The 16,106-nt window shown below is 35.2% G+C and overlaps 1 protein-coding gene across 2 annotated transcripts in view; it reads right to left on the bottom strand.

The window, feature by feature from the left end:
- Vmat (Vesicular monoamine transporter) overlaps nucleotides 1–16,106 on the bottom strand; it is a 111,779-nt gene that overhangs the window by 85,502 nt on the left and 10,171 nt on the right. For both annotated transcript variants that reach the window (XM_074142310.1, XM_074142308.1), the window contains exon 2: nucleotides 15,244–15,295. In XM_074142310.1, the coding sequence (XP_073998411.1) occupies nucleotides 15,244–15,289 (46 nt within the window). In that variant the 5' untranslated portion in view covers nucleotides 15,290–15,295. The remainder of the gene's footprint in view (nucleotides 1–15,243; nucleotides 15,296–16,106) is intronic.

Genomic DNA, 16,106 nt, shown 5'->3' with positions numbered 1-16,106 from the left:
GATGATAATACAAATTTATCCTGATTCGCCCACAACCATTACATCACACTGCGTACATCATTTAAAAAATCTTCAATTATTATTATTTTTGTTCTTTGCGCCACAAATAACCATTTTTTTTGGAAGTCAGAGGACTTCACAAAACTGGTTTATTTCTGGTGGAAAATTAATATTGAAAACCGTTCACGAATAGATAAAATTGTAACTTTGATCTTCAATATCTCGACAAATATTAGGGATTTCGAAACGGGGTTAACTTCATTTTTCACGGTTTTTTATGCAGTTTTCATAATCATTGTCAAAACCAGTGGTCCTTATGTAACTCCGGACAGTTTTTTAGCCGTAACTCCCGTAAAAATGAAGATACAGCATCGGGGGTGAAAAATTTGAAAGCTAGACCTAAAAAAACTTATAGTTTAATGGTTTTTTCCGGATTTCCGCTTTCCTAAAACGTTATTAGCGATTGGTTCGTTTTAAATGGATCACCCTGTATATTAATAAATATATTAACTAAAAAAACTTTATACTTTTATGTATTTAATGTACTGATCACGTCATTGGATTCGTTATGTATATGTCCGTCTATATGTTCTTAGTATTGACCTGAAAACTTTATACTTTAAAGTATTGACTTTTAAACTTTATAAATTAAAAACAAAAACGAAATAATATCAATATGGCACAAACTATAGAATAATGATATTTATTTTTTTATTTTATTTTTTTGAATAGATGTAACAAAAATATTGCGTTCACCCCCCTTAAAACAGAATAAATAAGAAGGTGACGTACTTACAAACAGGATGTCACTCCCATAAACGGTAATGACGTAAACCAGATTTTTCTTGGAAATGTTTTGTAATGATATAATTTAAAATAATAATTATGCATTATATAATTGTTAACAAACAAAACTTTGGCATGGAATTTGTCATGACTTTTATTTTAACGTGGTTTACGTAATTAATTCTTTCTTATTTTTATAACTGATATCTTGTTTTTTATCAAACATTATGCATACGACAAAAAAAGAGTTTGATGGCGGTCAGCTTTCTTAAAGTCCTGTCTAGTAATAAACTTTATTCTCTGGACAAAAAATTTCAAGTTATCTCCAAAGTTCAAAAAGAAAACTTTTCAGCTGAATCTCTAGACTAGCCAATTACAGAATTTGCTCTTAAAAAAAATATATATATATATAACCAGTAAGTTGCTCCTCTGGTAAGGAGGACTTCCCCCTAACTCGGACAAAGATTGGAGTAAAGTATAAGTCAGAACCCCCTGAGAATAGTTTTAAGAAAAAGTTATGTGAGTTCGACTAATAATATTTTGTATGTTTATTAGCTGTAATAGAAATTATTATCACAGCCACCAGCTGGGACTTGTATTGCACGATGAAACCGTACTATATTATGACGTAGGTCCTAGTTTTTCAGTCGGCAAGAAGATTGATTAACTTCCGCTCTCTCTGTGTGTATGTATGTGTGTGTGTGGTACATGTTTCACCCATTATCGTGGACAGCGCACTTAATCTTACGTAAATTATTATTTATTTTTTAATATTTTATGGACACACCTATTTTACTGCACTATAAATGAATATAAATATATTTATTATAAAGTAGCAAGAATAGTTACTAATAGTTATATCAATTAGCTTTGTAATTAAAACTCTAGTCATAGTTTCTGCGCTTAGAAAAAAAAAGAAGAAATAGTTGTTTCAAGATCTAGAGGGCATTAAGGACAAAGTTAAGGTCCAGGCGGCGCGACTATATCCTAAAGTGGTTTCCAATGTTCGCCAAGCAGAACAATTATCTCAGCTCTATCCTCGCAGTTTTCCCCCCACTTGTGATGAGTACCAAACAGGCTAGCTAACTAATGGATGAGACTAATGGAGGATGGGTGATGCTGTGGCCTCAACAAGTTTATCAATTAAAAATAGTACTGAACTGATGAAACTTATAACTTCCTGATCGTTCCGCCCATAGAATAATTGGAAATTGTATACTCCAAAGAATTTTACTGGCTACAATGGTTCTAGGTTCTAAATTAAGAATTAAGATTCTAGTTTTTTGTTTTTTTAATTTTTAAAATTCCGAACATTTGAGCCATAATAAACTATTACCAAAATTAGATAGTTCCAATGGGATGAAACAAATAACTGCCAGTTTCAGTCATAATATACGACATAATATACATAATATCGTATTTTTATTATGCCGAGCTTTCGACCTAGGGTCTAGGTCATCTTCAGGGCTGTGGAACATATTTACAGTTGGTTAATATTAATTATATTAAAATGAATATGTATAATATAACGAAATTTACACAATTATTAACCTAATTGACAATGTACTATTTTACAACATTGCAGGGTTGGTGTGTCTTCTCTGTCTTGGTCTGTTCATGGACTGAGTGTGATCGGTTTTATGTGTTTGGTTGTAAGGAAGTCAGAGTTGCCAATTGGCATATACAGGGTGAACCAGTAAGTATTGTCCATAGGCCTATTGGGTGTAGTACATCTAAAGTGCAGTTCAATGACGTATTGGCCAACTTCATGTTTTCCACTGTTCTTGAGTGACGTCACTTTAAATTTTATTTTTTTTCTAAAATCATTACTTTTTTCCAATAAAAATGTTATTACTCAGAAAGTTTTAGTCCGAATTCGATTCTGATGACACGGTTAGAAAGACAGAGATAAATTTTCTAAAAATTTGTATCATTTCGTAGCATAAGTTATTCTCCAAACAGCCTTAATCTTCCTCCTGGATACTGGGAAAAATAAAAGCAATCGAAATTTTTGAAGAAAACTTATTAGGCCCTTATGGGGATCATTATCCGACCTAGGTGCTGGCCACTTTTTAGTAAAAGTTTCCTTGTCTAATGTGGTACTTTCTAACGGTATATCATTTTCCAGGATTCCTTTTATCTTCGTATGGGAAATTACGTTGGTTTTTGCAAGAAAACGTGTTCACGAGCACTCAACAGTGTTAGTTTATCAAGTTAGTTAACTCTGAAATATTTGAGAAAATGTTAGGAAATATTTCAAACAAGTGCTATTTTAATCCTGTTAAATGATATACCGTTGAAAGCCCACATTAGACAAGGAAACTTTTACTAAAAAGTGGCCAGCACCTAGGTCTGATAATGATCCCCACAAGGGCCTAATGAGTTTTCTTCAAAAATTTTCGATTACTTATTTTATTATTTATATTACTTATTTTCGATTCCCAGTATCCGGGAGGAAGTTTGAGGCTGTTTGGAGAATAACTTATGCTACGAAATGCTCTCAATTTTTAGAAAATTTATCTGTCTTTCTAACCTCTGTCATCAGAATCGAATTCGGACTAAAACTTTCTGAGTAATAACATTTTTATTGCAAAAAAGTAACGATTTTAGAAAAAAAAATTTAAAGTGACGTCACTCAAGAACAGTGGAAAATATGAAGTTGGCCAATACGTCATTGAACTCCACTTTAGATGTACTACACACAGTAGGAATATGGACAATACTTACTGATTCACCCTGTATACATTGTACATATTCATTGTAATATAATTATTGTTAACACACTGTAAATATGTTCCACAGCCCTGAAGATGACCCTAGACCCTAGGTCGGAAAGCTCGGCATAATAAAAATATATCTTGACTGAAACTGGCAGTTATTTTTTTCACCCTATTGAAACTATGAATCAGTCACCAAAAATAAGGAACAGTAATTACACAGTTCGTAAGATCGTACATTACACTGAATTTTAACCTTACAGGGTAGCGTTCCCAATCAATTATGGTTGATTATAAAACAAGTGGTTATATAAATTTCGATTTAAAAACAAAAATTACTTGGACAATAACATAAAATAAATGTAATTTTATTATATATAACATCATTTCCAGGTGTATTGTTCATATTTGAACTTGTAGCTACAGAACTGATAGATCTACTTTATTATTTTGGCACTTAGAAGACCATTAGTGTCACAAGAATCCTGATTAGACAGAAATAAGTAAAAGTGGTGACAAAACAATGGGTGAACTTCCGGTCTAATAATGCTAGCGAAGTGGACTGGATGTCTAGATCGGAAGTCGTTACCACTAATTAACAGAAGGAGAGAGAGAGAAAGAGATGTGTCTTCATCATTAGAGATACTAATGAGTTAGGTCTGTTTATAAGGACAATTGTATTGCCCAAAATATTGATATGTTTATCGATATATTTAAATATATTGAATATATTTATTCAATTCCATTTAAAAAGAAAGTTGTAAGTTTTGACTGTAAAACCGGAAATATCTTCATTTTGAGGTTATCCCACAAAAGTACAAGTGTTCGGAAAAAATACGTCTGGCTGTCTATCCATATCCACGTAACTTTAAAAAAACGAAAAATTGCAGAATGTTCAGCTTTGATGTTTGTGGAAAACACGCTGAATATTTCACTTCCGGTTACCAGTTTTTTCTCTTTTTTTCTAAAATAAATGAATTCTAGAAAATCTTTAAACTTTAAAATGGAATTTAAGCTTTAGAAGATCCCCGGCCCCGTAAAGGCAAAAAACACGATGGATTTTAGGCATTCACATAATTAATAAGGAAGAAGAGTGACGTTGACAGGAACTTAGTTTTAGAGTTAGAATCGGATATGATTACTTGAGGAAACCACATTTATTAACCAAAAGTGCTGTTCAATATCTGTCCATGGTTTTACCCCATCACAGCTTACAATTGAAACGATTGAACTGAACATTTAATGTGCTACGTTTTTAATCGATAACTATCGCGGCTTATTACGATAAATTCTGCAGCGATATACTCACACGACCATTTTCTCTTGTTTCAATTATTATTCACCCACACTTAAAACATTCACATACGTCACATAAATTGCTTAAACCCTTTATAGGAGATTCCATCTTAACTTGCAATATAATCTGATCACAACCTGATATACTCAAACATCATCTTTCTTCCAGAACACTTCCAGATAACAACCCTAGACGTCTTAAAAGACCCGGCCACCTCGCGATCTCCTCCCTGATGACGAGAGTCAGTCAATAGATTAGTAAAATGTTTTTGTAGAGTTAGCACTAGGTTAACTACAGGCTCAGCACAATAAAGTTCGGCTGGAATGGGTGCCTGGTCATGTGGGGATTAAGTGGGAATTAAATAGCCGATCAACTGGTCAGGAATGGAGCTAATCTTCCTTTCATCGCCTCGGAACCTGTCCTGGGGATCCAACAAGGGAGCAGTTCAGAGACTGGATCTGGAGTGAGCATGAATAGAAATGGGTGATGTGTTCTGGGGTGTAAACAAAGAGCCAAAGTGACTCTGTGCTTAGGCAGAAATCAGATTACTCTGATCACAGGCCTATTCTTGGGGGCATGGTAGGTTCAGGAAGCATCTGTACAAGGTGGGGCGGCTTATTAGCTCGGATCTGTTGTGCAGATTGTGTCTGGAAGAGGAGGAAACGGCCTCTGCCTCTCACTGGCTGTTCGATTGCGTTGCTATTGAATGCTATGAAACCTTTGGCTCTTTGAGACCAAAGGAGATAGTAGCGCAAAAAGAACTAGTACGGGAAAGTCCTCAACCTTCTTAGTAGGGGAGGTTTTGTCTCCTAGATCCAAAAAAGGAGGCTGGCACAATAAGCCTCTTGTGGCTGTGGTGCCGTGGGTCGTAGGTCCCGTCCCGTTTCTAATTCTAATACTACCACTGGGTTTTCTTGTTTCTTACATAACAATAAATACATCGATTGTAACTGAATCAAATAACTACAGACACTAACCTTAAATAAAGATTATTTTTAAATAATAACAATTAATTACGTAATATTTTTTTTTAAAATAGGAACCCTATATGATACGATACTATTATTTCCGTTTTTATATGATCAGTTTGCTCGTGACAAAAATACGTTCGTGTCTGGCTGAAATATTGCCAATTTGTACAGTATAACTTCTCCCCTGGAAGTTCTACTTGGTTGCCGGTTAAGACACGAAAACTATACTTAAAATTTCTTGGTCTTCTTCACTGGGGAGAGATCGACTACACCTTGCAAGAGCTCGTTAGAAGAACACAATATTCTTTCACTTTTATATCCTCGTATCAGTGGAACTCATAATCTGTTACTTGATATCTTCAACTTTTGTTCACAAATTTTTTTTATTTCTCTCGCTTTTTCGTTATCGATATTTTCTTTTTTCTTTTGTTTTAATGAGGAAAATAATTTTTTTTTAATTATCTAAAAAATCTGGATCTAAATTTGTCTAAAAAAAATTAAAACTTATAAATTATTCAAGATGATTAAGTGTATGTAGGAAAACGATCTACCGGAAGTGGCACTTTCATAAGAGAATTTTTCATTTTTCAAAGATTTTCTCATAAATAATTTAAAAGATTTTCCATTAAATTCAATTTCAAATTTAAATTTCCTACCCTTAAATTCATAATTTTGAATTGATTGGGGGTTTCCAAGGAAAATTCGTATTGAGGCAGTTCTGAGGGCAGACGACTGTGCTCTTTTCTCTTTAAAAATTATTTCAATTTAGGGTTTTTTTAAAAACTGTATAATGTTAGTGAAAAATTAAATATTTTTTGAAAATATTAAGTTAAAAAAAATATATATATATATACAGGGTGTACACGGAGGAGAGATCGAAACTTGGGGAGGTGATTCAGCAGCTCAAATGCAACAAAAAATATTCTATTCACTATAGCCCGATTCTCAATAGTGTCCAAGATATTCGCATTTTTTAACTTTTCCGAACGATATTCGCGTTTTTCACCACAAAAAAACGGTCGTAACTTTTCTAGCCTTTATCCTACAACAAATCTGCTTAAACCAAACGAAAGAGCATTAAATTTACTAATCGTGAGAGTTTTTACACCGGAAGTTGACTAGATAGGGAAAGGTATTGCTATCATCAATTCACAAATATCGAATTTCCGACTGCGGGTTTTTGCAATGTGCTTTTTTTTAAACATATGGCCAAACATCCTCCAATTAATTCCATCTGTTAAAATTATTGTTATTAATAAAGTTTATTCAAACTATTGTCTAAAATTGATTGTGACAAAGAGCCCAGCAAAGATCACTTCTCAGTAGACTAAAAGATAGGACAAATTAGCCTTTGGTTAAGATTGATATCAAAATGTTATATAAATCTTTGTTTTGTAACAAAATTTGAGATAATAAGTTGTTAGAGCAAAATAATAGGGCAGCAGTAGGTTTATTGTGGCAAGATGTGGTTGGTGGATAATTTTGCCCAGGGAGAGGATAGAAGCAGAGAAGAACCGGAAACTAAAATGATAAGGGAGTAAAATGTAGTGGATGTAAAAGATTTCCACTAAATGACTAAGTGACTGGTGAATACTGTAGTACAAAAGACTATGGGGCTTGTCCATGCGAGAAGGGTAGGTGGTGAAATGCCTGGCAACAAAAGGGAAGAGGGAAATGAGGCTTGGAAAGTGGCTAGCTGGAGGAATGGGATCTAGAGTTCCTGGAACATGTGACTGTAACTGGCAGAGACGTTCTCACTTAACAATAAGAGAACGTCTAGGAGATGGGGGCTAACTGGACCAAAATGGTTTAAGGGAGCACATCCCTACCATAAAGTAGGGAAATAGGGTACTCCTGCACCCCCATCAGGCGAGAGTTCCTCAAAGAGATACCGTCTTATCACCTCTTTTCATACCACGTATCCCTTATTCCACGCCGGGATAGGAATAAAAGGGAGAGGGAAATAAAATTTATTAATTGGCAATTTTTTTTCAAAGTAAAGATTGATCTGTGATATTTGTTATCACGAGAGTCTAACTCAAGTTTAAGTTGAAATGAAAACTTGACGCTTTTCTTTCAAGCACAGTTTTCTGTTCCACTTTTACGAATAGTTCTTCACTTTTTTCTTGGAATTATTTTCCTCAAGATACTAATATCGTCCATGTTCGGTCGTGACCGAGACCATTCGGCTAGTTTGGCTAGCGTCCGTCTCTCGCGATTCAGCCTCGCGCCCGCGCGCGTACTAATGTACACATCCGCCTTAATTTCCTTCTTTCTACATATTTCTTATCGCTCATTATTATGTTATTATTTTACACCTTTTTTATCCTCTCAAACTTTCTATATTAACTTGTTGTTTCCGCTTCTATTTCCTTTATTTGTTTTTCTATATTCTAAACCCTTTGCCCCACTACTTCCTTTGAACCATGTGGTCACCTTTCTAGTCTGTGCAGTTCCCTGCTAGTCCTTGCTCAAGACGCCTCTCGGCTCACGCTTTAGCAACTCTTAACGCATCTCAGCCCGCTTCACTTCCGCTGACACCTAACAGTACGCATCATCCGCATCTAAACGCCTCTCCAGAATATCGCGTCACGCATATTCCACCGCTTATAGTGCACTTATTGCACTATTCCCCCTTTACTCTTCCGCTTACCTCATTTCCACTTCCGCTACGCTTCTCTGAGCCTGAGCCCAAATATTGACTCCCTTTCTCAGAGCTCAACACACACACACACACACACACTTACATAAACATATACACCCGCTTCCGCTCCACAGCTTCCTTTCCTCTCATCGCTTCTCAGGCAGCTTATCAACATACCTCACGCACATCGCTCCTTGCAAAGGGTAAGTACCTTCCCCTTTTTCTTTTATTTCTCTTTATTTTTTCTATTCTTCTTTGTCTACTATTATTTCGTACAGCGCCCACTTGGGCACCTTAGCATTTGGGTGTAGGCGGCCACGCGCGCCTACAGTCCATCTGCACAGATATAGCTCTATAACTTTTAATTTAGCGTGTTTTCAGGAAAAATAATTCAACCGGAAAAACTACTTCACTGAATTTATGTTATATTTCATTTTCTTTATTTTCCTAGATTTTTAACAAAAACGGAATTTTGATTAAAGTTTTTTTTAGGATTAGCGTCATTTTTAGGGAATTTAATCATTCATTAAATATTAATAAGAATGTAGGGAAGGGATTAGCTATGCGGTTATCGTACATGATTCCCACGCGGAGGTCCCCGGGTACGAATCCAGCTGCTGACCCTCTTCCTAGGAGCTTCTTACAGCTCACTACTGTCCGGTGATGCGACAGTGTTGTCTGTAAGGAGAGAAAAAAGCTCCGGGCGCCAATAACCTTAGACGTTGACGCGCCTCATTGAAAAATAAATAAATAAATAAATAAGAATGTAACACTTAACCATTTTGTTAAAAAGCAGTAAGAGTAAATCGTCAGTTTTCACACCGAAAGTTGACTAGATAGGGAAAGTATTGCTTTCATCAAATCACAAATGTCGAATTTCCTTCAAATTTTTCAAAATCAAATTAAATCCTTCAAAATTCGTAATTTGAACAAAAAAAAAAAATTGGCTAACCGGAAGTGCCACGTCAAAGGTTTTTTTTAAAAAAAAAATTTAACGATTTTTTTTTTGTTTCAGGAAATGGCGCCGTTTAAGTGAATGCTTATAATTTTGAAATGAACTTCCGTTTCAGAACCAATTGTGTGTTTGTATGTATATTCTTAAATAAAATTAAGTAAATTACTGCCTGTAAGAGAAAGGCTGTTCCAAAAACAGAATTTCTGGATTCAAGAAACTTCAAAACGGATATTACTGGATGTAACTTAATTTTGAAAATACGTCACGATCTCGGTACCTCTAATTTTGGTGGAGGGGAGCTAAGAATGGGTAAAAAGTTTTTTTTATTTTTTATTTTCAACTCACAATTGTACAAAATGGTTGAAGAGAAATAATATCGCACTTAAATAACCTTCAAAATCTTCCACTATACAGATATAAAATAAGAGTGAAAGATTCCACATCCATTTGGGTTCGTTCTCTTGCTTCCTTCGGGGTTCCCCCTACTTCCGGCCACACACACACACACACAATGTTTCACTTCTGATTGGGTGATTGCCTCGGTAAATTACTCTCTTACCATTGTATTGTGCTTAAAGTGCGCAACGAAGATCGTCTGCAAAATCTGTGACCCTAGTGAACTTTAGGTTATTTCCATTCTGTTCACTTCACAAAGGTAGGATTTATTTCAATTTCTAAGTAAAAAAAGAGCTTTTTTTTAAGTTCTAATTTTTTTTTTTTGGTTTTTAAATCAAACGCGAACACTCACATGACTTTTTCTTATGGCTCTTCTTATTGATTTTCTAACTTTAATTCTTTAAAAAACCAACATTATACAGTTTGTAAAAACCATACATAATTGCGGAAATTATTGAACTCAAAGCATTTCAAAATGGATACTTCCGGCAAAAACCAAAATAAAAAAAAATCTTTACGAATATCTTCTCTAAAGTAAGAAAAAAAAAGAAGTAAAAATGCTAAAATTATTTTTTTTAGTTAAAATTATTATAATTTTAAAATTAACACCAGGAAATGAGACGCTTTTACAACGTTAATTAAGTTAAAACGTGGTAAAGAGGAAATTGGTCGTATGATAATTCTGTTCGAACAACTTCAAAGGATTTCCGGCAAAGTCTCGGGGGGCGATGATGGGGGGGAGACTCTCTAGTTTTCCAGTTGACACTTAATTTTCATCAAAGCGTCATATAATGGAGATAGTTTTAACTTTTTATCACTTTTATTTAAAAATAAAATAAATAATAATCTATCTTATATACACTTGTCAATATGCGAAATGTTTATATACGAGGTGTGTTCAAAAAGTAACGGGAATTTTTAAATTTCGCGGGTTTGGAGAGTCTGATTGTAAAATTTTTTTTTTTTTTTATGTTGGTACACATGCCCCTGAAGTACGATAAAATTTTCGGTAATATTCATTGTTTACTTCTTAAGTGGCAGCCGTTAAGGTTAGACGTGTTTTTCGAGCTTGGCGATTTTTGTTTGTTAAAAAAAATGGATCAAAGAATTTGTATTAAATTTTGCGTAAAAAATGAAATAAAGTGTAATAAAGTGTGTGAAATGTTAATAAAGGCATATGGTGAGTCTGCTATGAGTAAAACAAGGATTTACGAGTGGTATAAACGTTTCCAAGATGGCCGCGAAAACGTTGAAGATGACGAACGACCTGGACGTCCAAGCACATCAACAACCGATGAAAACGTGAAAAAAGTGAAAGAAATGGTTATGAACGATCGCCGAATCACAATCAGAGAAGTCGCTGATGATGTTGCCATATCAATTGGCTCATGCCATGAAATTTTTTCGGATGTTTTGGGTATGAAACGTGTGGCAGCAAAATTTGTTCCAAAATTGTTGAATTTCGAACAAAAACAGCGGAGAATGGAAGTTGCTCAAGAAGTCACTCAATGAAGTCGACAACGATGCGGATCTACTGAAACGTGTTATAACAGGTGACGAAACATGGGTTTACGGATATGATGTCGAAACTAAGGCTCAATCGTCCCAGTGGAGGCATTCTGGATCGCCAAGACCGAAAAAGGCTCGACAAGTGCGGTCGAATGTGAAGGTTATGCTCACTGTGTTCTTCGATTTTAATGGCATAGTGCATCATGAATTCTTGCCACAAGGTCAAACAATCAATAAGGAGTACTACCTACAAGTTCAACGCCGTTTGCGTGAAGCAATCCGAAAAAAACGCCCGGATTTGTGGCAAAACAATTCATGGATTTTGCACCACGATAATGCACCTGCTCATTGCTTGTTCGTGAATTTTTGGCCAAAAACAAAACTTTAACGATGCCCCAGCCTCCATATTCGCCAGACATGGCTCCATGTGACTTTTTTCTATTTCCAAACATAAAGAGAACATTAAAAGGCCGTCGTTTTACAAGCATAGATGACATTAAAAGCGAATCGCTGAAAGAGCTGAAAGCTATCACAAAGATCGAGTTTCAGAAGTGTTTCGAGGATTGGAAAAAGTGCTGGCACAAGTGTATTGTACGCGAAGGGGACTACTTTGAAGGCGACAATATTAATGTAGATGAATAAATAAATATTTTTTTCAAAAAACGAAAATTCCCGTTACTTTTTGAACACACCTCGTATATATATTTACGTTTCTTTCAGGAAGTCTTTTTCAACTAAAATATGAAGCCGGAAACCGATCAGGAATGCAACAAACAAGAGGGGTACGACGAATGAAATCAGCCATATTATCCAGGACTGCAGGAACTTAACTATTTCCCCCCTACTTCGCAGTTGTAGGTGGTCTCGGAGGCCATAGGCGCCACAATCGACGTGTTGGACAATCTGGAAGCGAGGGGAAGATGTCTGCACTACAGACAGAAGAGAGTCGAAGAATATACGCTATTTGGATTTTTATGTTCCAGTTTCTGATGTAATCTTAAGATCATTGTGGAACGGTAGCAGTTAAGAATGAGCATCTGTAATCTGGCCAAGTACGAGTATCGTATTTTTGATATTGAATTTGAAATTTTGGTTGAACCCCAAAGTTCAAGTCCATCGGTTCAGATCGATTTGTGTGCCCTTGTTGTATATTAGTCGATTGGTAACTTCGATTGTCAGCATATAAGTTCAAGTCTTTTCAGTCTAGAGTAACGGGTTTACCACGTTAGTCTACGATCGAAATCTGCATCCTAAAGTGGAGAACCAAGTTAGCAGAAGAAAGAGTGATTGAGCTTAGACAGAAAAAGGAACAAATGTTCCCTCGCAGAATAAAAGTAAAAGTAAAATGTAAAGTAATACCTATTTTTCTAGGCGGGCTTTACGTCAAACTACCAAATTAGGAGTCGTTGACGGAGACGATTTGCAAACATACTTCACTATAAATTTCTCATATTAACCATTAAATAAAATCCAAAACCTAGACCTGGGGAATAGAACCCACTAACCAACAATACATCTTAGCTTTGCGGGTCTAGTCTACAACCGCTCGGCTACCGTGGCGCCTCGCAGAGTAAAAGTAATTTGTTGGCATTTCTGTGTATTAAATTTCATTCGCAATTTTTTTGGCCCATGAAGAACTAATCCAACCAAATTCTTAACAATTCAAGGTTACAACCTTGATATTGTGATCAGTGCTCCTTATTTAGAGACTAGCAACAATAATTATGTCAGCACGAAGTAAAAAAAAACTATATTCTTCAGGTGACTGATACCGTTGTATATAAAAAAAGCTATCGTCATAAAGTTTTTATCGTGAGAAGTGTCGTTTATTGCTAATAGTTTCAAGTTCCTTTATAACTAGATCCGGCTCGAATTTCTCCCTTATTCTCATTTATATTTCCATTGATTATGTATCACATATACTGTTTCTATAGGAATTACGTGAAACATATATTTACATTTTCTCTTATTAAAGTTTACATGATTATGAAATTGAGTTATTTTCTCTTGTGGACACTTCACTTACTTAGTGTTAGATAGTTATCCGCAATTAAGCGGATGTGGCGTGAATAGGGAAAAGGGATAAATCCGGGCGGAAACTCATTCACTCACGGACACTCGGACCATCCTTGCACGCACCAAAGAAAAGGACAAATAATAATAAAAATAAAGCTAATACTAAGATATTCACAAAAATATATTCAAAACCAAATTCTGGATTACAAAATAACGAGGGATCCTTCAGCTATAGTTTCTTACGGACTAACAGGTTTAGAGGTACTTCGGGGGTAGCGAGATGGGAGGTACCACACAACACACAGACTCCCTGGAGTACACCTTGCTGTTCGGTGCGCCTATGACGGTAAGGCATTTTTAGTCTACTTCCGCCACTGGATCCGCTTTGAAGTTGCTGGAGCCTGCAGGCTAGGCTATTCTGTCTCTAGATAATCCAGCCTAACGCATCAGTTGCGGGGTCGGCCTATTCTTCAGAATCTCACGATATCCCCTTCTAATGGCCTGGATATGCTGTCGATCGCCTGCACTGACCCTTACTCCCCTTGATCACGCTTCCCTACCCTTCACGCTCGAGTCCCTGCAGCCTCTCCAGACCTTAACACCTCTCTCCACACTGCATTTTTTTTTTTATTTTGTTCATTTAAATATATACATTATTATATCCCTTATTATTGTTATTAGCCTTAATTATGATAAGTAGTAATCAATAATAATTAGTATACCACATGAAATACATTAAATTATTGACTTTACGTCACACTCCAACTTAAAATATTTACTATAAGCTTAATTTTTTTTCCACTTTGAAGTCCCAAAACGGTCAGGGATTAGTTATTAAATTTGTCCGGTATAAGGGTTGATCGTCAAAAACTGCACGAATAAGCGTAACGTTGAAAAACACCCAACTTTGACCATTTTTTCTCTTTTTCTATAAAAGATTAAATTCCCAAATTTTCTTTAAAATATAGGGCAAATCCTCCTTTATAACTGTAATTTTTTTGCAACAACATAGATTAAATAGATTTCGAGATTAGTTATAAATCAATGAGTTTTTGTTCTCGCTTTTTTTGGAATTTGGAATAGAAGATTTTTATCTAAGATTTCATGGTTACCTACACATGAGATGTAAATGTTATATTACTAATTTTACTAGGTAGCAGGTTTTCCTGTAACGTGTTATTTCAGTGTAAAGTACAGATTAACCATCTTTATAATTTGAATAAAAATTAAATGTATATATATTTTTTTAAATAATATGGCCAAGTAAATAACCTTGAAAGAAGAATTCTCAGGAAAAACCAAGGAACAGCCATAGCTTTTCTGGTGAATTTAAAAAGAAAATTTTTTTTGAACCCAATCGCTCGCTATATTTCCTGCACGTGATAATATAAAAGATGGCGACCCAAAAAAAAAAAAGAAGAAGATCTCCGACAGATCAATTTAATTGAGCTTAGAACGTCTAAGAGTGCTTGGTGGTGGGGGTGGGCAAGGAGGTTGGCGGAGAGGATTTCATAACTGGAAGTAGTTGATGACGGAGTCAGGGCATGGATGTCGCAACGCCCTTTTACAGCTTAACTCCACACAAATATACATTCCCAGTCGACATATTGCTCTCAAGAGCGCATTGGCGACCCAATGGCACCATTAATTGTCCCACAAATATTTCCTATATTTAACTTTGGCAAAATTTATTCTATTTGAAAAATACTTTATTTTATTTTTTTTTTGTCTACTTTAACATTTTTTTGTCTGCTTCTTCTTCTACAAGAGAAATTATTAAGATATGGTCAAAAGTTCAAAATTAGCTTTCCCAGAAATTAAATTTTTTGAAATTCGCATTTCCACATTCATTCAAGTTATGTTATGCATAAAATATGAAAATTTTTATATTAATATGCGACATTTTGCAACAGATTTTATAAATAAATAGATTGTATTACAAAAAGACTTACCGTCTGTTGAGAATAGCGGTCTGTACGGGATCCAATCATTGTCCATTAACACCTGAAACAATAAAACAAAAATAATTCTAAAATTATGTATTTATAAATTAATCTGGATGATTTTTATGAAATAAGGTAATCACAATAATAAAATGTTTTAAAGTAGTCTTGTGGAGGGCTGTCCTGCCAATTTAAATACTATTCTGTCAGCTGATGATGGCAGCATTTACACAGAGCTCTTTGAGTTCATAACAAAACAACAAGATAACTCTGTAAATATTCAATATACTAAAGAAGCTTCGAAACAAGAATTTAAGTGGCTGATTTGCTAGCTCAAGAAAGAGACATTATAACAAGGAGAGAGAGAAAGAAAGAAAGAAACTTTTATTTTGTCCTGGGACAATATCCCTTAAGGACAAAGAGAGAGAGAAAGAAAGAAAGAAAGAAAGAAACTTTTATTTTGTCCTGGGACAATATCCCTTAAGGACAAAGAGAGAGAGAAAGAAAGAGAGAAACTTTTATTTTGTCCTGGGACAATATCCCTTAAGGACAAAGAGAGAGAGAAAGAAAGAAAGAAACTTTTATTTTGTCCTGGGACAATATCCCTTAAGGACAAAGAGAGAGAGAGAGAGAGAAAGTAGTCTTGAACTCGAAACTTGAATATCTTGAAAGCATTTTGTGTGATTGTATTTGTCTGTCTGTTCATCTGTTTGTGGAGTTTGTGGTCAGCGTTTTAGTCAAACATTCTGTACAATGATCCTGATATAATAAAGCTAGGTAGCCTACGATGGGCAGGACGTAGCTAGGATGAGTGAAGATGAGATTCCTTGGAAGTTACTAGAAGGAAGGATCCAGTAGGGTGGGCAGACCAA

Source organism: Rhodnius prolixus, unplaced genomic scaffold (genome assembly GCF_049639745.1).
Source record: "Rhodnius prolixus isolate KJV_2025 unplaced genomic scaffold, Rpr scaffold_6, whole genome shotgun sequence".
Lineage (NCBI taxonomy): Eukaryota > Metazoa > Arthropoda > Insecta > Hemiptera > Reduviidae > Rhodnius > Rhodnius prolixus.
This window is presented reverse-complemented; position numbering and strand designations above follow the sequence as displayed.